This window comes from Acanthisitta chloris, unplaced genomic scaffold (genome assembly GCF_000695815.1).
Source record: "Acanthisitta chloris isolate BGI_N310 unplaced genomic scaffold, ASM69581v1 scaffold22633, whole genome shotgun sequence".
In the NCBI taxonomy this organism is placed as follows: Eukaryota; Metazoa; Chordata; class Aves; order Passeriformes; family Acanthisittidae; genus Acanthisitta; species Acanthisitta chloris.
Window position 1 is genome coordinate 21,509 of NW_008665674.1, and position 6,321 is coordinate 27,829.

The 6,321-nt window shown below is 44.8% G+C and overlaps 1 protein-coding gene across 1 annotated transcript; it reads left to right on the forward strand.

Annotated features, from left to right (window-relative positions):
- Positions 1-380: 380 nt before the first annotated feature.
- Positions 381-1,723, forward strand: LOC103799522 (apovitellenin-1). Its single transcript, XM_009071850.1, has 3 exons — positions 381-441; positions 810-969; positions 1,624-1,723. The coding sequence occupies exons 1-3, from the start codon at positions 381-383 to the stop codon at positions 1,721-1,723; spliced, it is 321 nt and encodes a 106-aa protein (XP_009070098.1).
- The last annotated feature ends 4,598 nt before the right edge of the window (positions 1,724-6,321 follow it).

Sequence of the window (6,321 nt, forward strand, 5' to 3'; positions counted from 1 at the left end):
TTTTCATTTGCACTTATGCATGGAGGAAACCTATTCTGACCTCTGCTAGTTTTAGTGGTTTGCTCATGTGCTGAAACAAGGAATTTTAGCTCTCATATAAAAGAACTAGCTTTAACTGGCACATATTTCTTTCAGCTCTGAAAGTTATTGTAGTTATTTGTGACTATACAAATAAAAGTACACCTTCATTTTTATACTATCTTTTCCTCACTTCTTCACAGGAAATGCCTTTCCTGTTCATGTCTTCATTTATTGGTTAGTTTTGTTGCAAAAATCTGGTGTTTAACCAACATGTTTTATTTCTCTTAAAACAAACAAAACATTGTCTGCTGATTCCTGCAGGTCTCTCGGCGTAGAGAGCAGAACTGGTACTGCAAACCATGCTGCAATCCAGGGTACTGGTGATAGCTCTGATTCTGCTCCTTAGCACCACTGTCCCTGGTAAGTCTGAAAAGCTTTTCTGTCTGCCTGAGACAAGGCTTAGCTCTACAGGTTTTCACCCATCTGTAAAGCAGGACTGAAGCCCAGTAACACAGTTGAAGACCACTAATACATAGGCAGTGTGAAACAAGCCAGTAGAGACCTGGCATCAAAATTGTCCATACCTGGTGCAAATACTCTGCCATGTAAGGCCTAGGACTCAGATACCCATGAATGGGTGAAGAGGTACTGCTGGATGCTGCTAGGGTCAGTTCTGGGAGAGGCTTTGAATCTTCGAATTTCATGTGTCTTCCTACTGCACTGGGGGAACATATCAGAGACACAAATGACTGGAGAAGCCTCATGGGGTGTTGCCTTCTCTTTCTCAGAAGTGCACTCAAAGTCCATCTTTGAGAAAGACCGTCGTGACTGGCTGGTGATCCCTGATGCAGTTGCATCTTATGTCTATGAAGCTGTGAACAAGGTGTCCCCTAAAGTCGGTCAGTTTTTGGCGGATGCTGCCCAGACTCCCGCGGTTGTTTCAACCAGGTATGGAAAACTCCTCTGTGCTAACACTGCAACAACAGCCATGTGTGAAAATGGAGAGGGAGGAGTGGGAGAAACAATAGATTAATCAAGTATCTATACAGGGAGACCCAATGGGAAATGAATCAGCAACCAAAGCCTGATGTGACTACTGTGGGGATAAGGTGCTGGAAGGCAGGGTGAAATGATATGTTCTATGAAAGCACAAGCTCTTTCCAGGGGTGCACATTGAACATGACAATGCTCGTGGGGATAGCAGGTGCTGCTTTTTTCACGTGGGTAGTGAGGGGCTGGTGAGGGATCAGCTCCCCTGGAAGGGCTGTGTGGTGTTGTCTGTGAGGGGTTGAGTACTGAATGTGCCAGGAAACACTGCTGTCACTTGATGCAAATCACAGAATTTGCTCTAGCTATGCATACGTATTCCTCAAGGAAGGGGAAGGAGTTTCCTCACTAAAGAAAAAGCATGATCATCCTACAGAGAGTTTCATGTAACTCATGGCATATATATACTGCCTATTCCTGTCTTCAGAGCAAAGCCCCTCTAGGACTGCCAAGGAGCTCTGCACTCTCAGTGACAGGCACTGTGATAACTACAGAAGATGGGGATTACCCTCAGGTATTTGAGTATCTTACCACATGCACTGTCATCTCCTGCAGGAACTTCCTCATCAGAGAAACAACTAAACTCAGTATAATGGCTGAACAGCTGATTGAAAAAATAAAGAACCTGTGGTACACAAAAGTCCTAGGCTACTAGCCAGATGAAGACAAATCTGTGTCTCCTGAGTGAGCTGGTAACACCCTGCAGTGTCCCCTGTCCCTACTACGGACCAAGGTCAGTCAATAACACAAATCGATGCTTCTCTTAATGCCACTAGAGGGAACCCACCTTCAAAGACCCAAAGATGGAAGGCATCTGCTGAAGTCTCCCCCGGAAAAAAAAAAAACAACAACAAACCACAAAACACACGGCTGAGCATGGGGAAGGCAATGAGATTGTAGAGCTGTTCTGTAGCCAAATCTTGAAAATTAATTCCTCCTGAATGACATGGCCATTGATGTTCTAATAAAAAAAATGTTGGTTGTTACACTTCCTCAAGTTTCTTGTTTGTATTGACTGTTACAAAATCACATTCACCGTGGCATTCCATTCTACTGAGAAAGTAGCTGTGATTCACAAGAAATTGTTGCAGACAATGCTAGCACACCCTGACCATTCAGCTCAGGTTCTTTTTGGGTGGAGGGAGCATTACCTCAGCATCTTTCAGGGTAGTCACAATATGGCAACCATAACCTCATATCAGGAAAGACCATGAAAATTAAGTCCTACTGGTTGTGGTTGGGTAAGAAGCAAGTATGTGCACCTGTATCAAGTGTCTGAAGATTTCAGATGATTTGGGAAAACCAGTGGCAGTAAACTGAACTGTCCATCAACCTGAGCAGGACTTTGAAAGTGTGTTTCATCGACCAACCCTAGGCTGCTGAATAAGCTTTTCCAAAGGACAAACAAGGGAGAAATTTCTCTTCAAGAGGGAGGGTGACCAGTTTATGGGAGGCACAGCTATACATAGCACCATCTATGAAGGCCTGGCATGTCAGCCCCATCTCAGATGCCCACACTGGACAAGGAAATCCATTTACTTTCTCATTAAGAAACAAGTAGGCAATTTGTCTGAAATCACAGTGGGAGAATGTGGCAGAGGCTAAAACAAAACCCTGCTTGCCTGAGACCTAGGAGTCATGTGCACATGGGCAGAGCTCCTGCTTTGGAGGGAGAACATTGCTACAACTGGCAAAATGAGATTTTCCTAATAACTACAAAGCAATATTACTTGTCTTTTAAGGTGCATCTCCATTTCCTTTTCCTTCATTGGAGTCTTAAACGCAAAACTTTATTCTGCTTCAGCACTATCCTTAACTATTGGCTAGGAGTTTTGAGAGCACCAGTAATGACCCTCATCCACACACCACACCTATGGACCCAGGAGCCCCATCTAAGCTCAGGCTCTGGTCACCAGACCTGTGGCTGCTCCTGGCTGTCTTGGCTTACTGGAGGGTTTTCTTGCATGGATGCTGGACCTACATTGTAGGCAGTAGCCTCATTCTATCATCGGTTGTGCTTCTTGGGTGGACCTTGGACCCATGCTGTAGCCTTGCCTGCAGCTCTGCCTCTTGCTGTGGACTTCCTGGTATGACTGAAGGACCACAGATACTACCTCACCTCCACTTGGGTACAGTGGGACTGTGCCCTGACTGGGGCCATCACTACCTGTGCTGTGGTCTCTGCTGGCTCCTGGTTTGTCCTCCCTCTTGGAACATCCCAGCTCTTGGTGCTCCCTCACACTATTTCAAGATCAACAGGTAATCAACAATTGAGTGGGGAAAGCAGGAAAATCAGAAAAGCCCAAGCAGGATCTGGGAGATGTCAGTGTTTGGCCCTTCCCATGGAAGTGTGCAAGAGAGCAAAGGGAGAGAAGTAGTAACAGGGAGAAGGGAGGAGCAATAGAGATTGAAGGAGGTAAAAGAATCAGCAGCAATTGTGCTAAAAGCTCAGTGTATTTCCTCAGGGCTATCCTTTATCTGCCTCCCGGGTTTGACTATGGAAACTGACTCAAATAGATGACAAAAGGCTAATTAGCAGATGAAGGCTATATTTCATCCAGTATCTTTGTGCCAATATCCACCAGCATTGCTGGGAGAACTGCCCTGACCCCACTTACATAGTTTCAGACCTTTATTTTAACCTGTCCTCCACATTTTACAAAAGTATTTGACCATCTCAGGGGAGCAGGCTTCGTCAGTGTTGAGCTTCAATACTCCTATTGCTTGGGCAGCATTGCTGGTGGAAGATGAATGCTCTAAGCTAACAGTAATGTTCTTTCTCCAGCCTGAACTTCTGGATGCTGAAAATGAGTCTGTTTGCTTTCTTTCTCAATGATCAGAAAGGCTTACTGCCAGCAGTACTTGATTTTCGAAAGCTTCCTAGTGCCCCAGTCTGAATTTCATTTCCCAGGATCTTTGCTACTGAGAAGAGTTCGCTTCAGCACAAACCTGAACATGCTGTGGCTGTTGTCCTGTTGGAGCAATTTAGTAGACTATCAATAATAGAGGAGAAATGAGTCCCCTATGTTTTGGGGTTCCTTGTTTGGTTGTTTTATTTTGTTTCTTTAATTGTCAGTCAGATCAGCTATAAACATGCACTTAACCACTTTTCCAGAATAAAAAATCTCTCATTTCACATTTTCTTTGTCCTAGCAGCTCCTTCATACCATGTGCCATCAGAGTGAAATCAGTGGCCCCATGCAGAGCAGCAAATTCTTCCATCTCTGGCTGCTTCACCACTTCTTCAGAGCTCTTTTGCAGGTTTCTTTATTGCTGCCCGTCTTGCTTAGACAGTCTGTGCTTCCCTGGCCACGAATGAATGTGCACATGCATATGTATTATGTAAATGCAGCAGTATTTAGAAAGAAATTTAGAAAAGTGGAAGTTTGAGCTGATAAGAGTGCTTGCCACATGAAAAAGCCAGGACCTTTAGCCCTTTCGCTACAGGGATGATTTCCTACCTGCTTGTTTTGCATGTCTGCTTAGTCTATCTCTTTTTCTCCCCCAATATAACCGTTGTAGGAGAAGCCCTGCAGCTTAAATCCCCTTTTGCCCCAGGGAATAATTTAGCATTCTGAGTTTTCAGAGTAGAGCCATTTCAAAAGTGGGTTTTTTTTTCTGAAAGACTGAAAGTCATGAGTCATACGAAAGAGCCTGAATGTTCCCTAAGGGTTTGGTGTCCTAGAAATCCTTCAGCCTTTTCAATCTACCTGTATGCACTACCAAAAGGAGTAGGAAAAAGTTTGGAAAGTATGTGTGTCTCACACTGTACTTTGAGCCTGTTGTGTGACTTCACTTATGCAACACAACAGCATCACTGCAGAGCTGGAACAGAGAAGTACCTGGTATGAATTCCAAGCTAAAACTTAACAAAGTGTTGATATTTTGTTCAATGCACTTAATTATATCCTTTTGCTTTTCTGTAAAGTAACCTCCAGAAAATCTAAGCCAGTCACCTCCTGATTTGCTATTTGATGTCTGATTTTAGCATACGGGCAAAACTGAATCAGCCTACTGAATCAGTAGAAAACCTCCCACTGCCACTTCCAACCCTGATATTACTGGCATCACCTTTTGGTGAGTTCCTTAAAGGCAGAAACTAGCAGCTGAGAGAACATTCAGGCTAGAGCTGGGTAGGGGGAAAAAAAAGGCTTTTTATCCCCGAAGTATCCTGGGGCGAATTCATGTGACATGTAATGAGGGGGCCATATATTTTACTCTCAAAGTAAAGTAAAGTGAGACATCTACTCCCACTTTTCAGTCAGAATAATCAGGTTAATCTGTCATTTCTTTGTGAAGTACATACGGAAACCACTTCCCAAGTGACGTCTGCGAGAGTTCACTGAGTTCTTCAAGATTCTTGGAGAGGCTTTTTAAGTAAAGCATTCATTTCAGAGATTCATATCACAGAAACTTTATTTGTGAGTAATCATCATTCACTTCACAGCTTTGGCGAACCTTGTGGTGTAACTGGTTCAACTGAGTCCATTGAAATGAAATCCTAAGAAACATCAAGTTTCTGTTGTTTCTGTGATGGGTGAATAACCCCTCAAGTGTTCCCGATTTCTGCAAAAACAGCCTTTCTTGAAAAGTATTTAACAGGGTGAATACTTTACACCATTTTCGTTGGCTCAGAGTGTCAGATGGCTTTTACAGTTCCTAGTTCCCCTCACCTCTTACTTTAACACTTGGAAAAATCAGTAATTAATGCTAACTAACGCACACCTTGGGCTCTGTGCTCTGTGAGCGGTGGTGGCTGCCCTTGTCGACAAACTCCCCCAAGTCCTTCAGCAGCAGAAACCCCAACGTGAGATGATTTTTTTCCTTCCAAGGAGACTGGGAAAAGTCCTGTTAAATATTCGAAACTTATGGCTGGTGCTCACACCCACACACACACACATTCCCATCGCAAGGCAGTATATTTTTCGTCCTACGGCAGGGGCTGTGCGGGCAGACACAGTGAGTTGAGGGAGCGGATCAGGATGGTGAGCGTACACCGCGGCACAGAGCCTGCATCTTCCAGATGATTCTGCGCTTTCCACAGACTTTTGGCAAAGAAGTTTTGCCAGATTTTAAAAGCAAACACCAAAACCACCCACGGCGCTGGCCGTGTGTGCACGGGCCCGCAAGGACAGCGAGGACCGAAGGCTCAGGGGTACAGCGGGGGCTGAGGCAGGGGCGAGGATGGGGCTGAGCGGAGCTGCCTGACAGCCTTGCGTGCCAGGCGAGCCGCCCGCGGGCGGCAGAGATCAG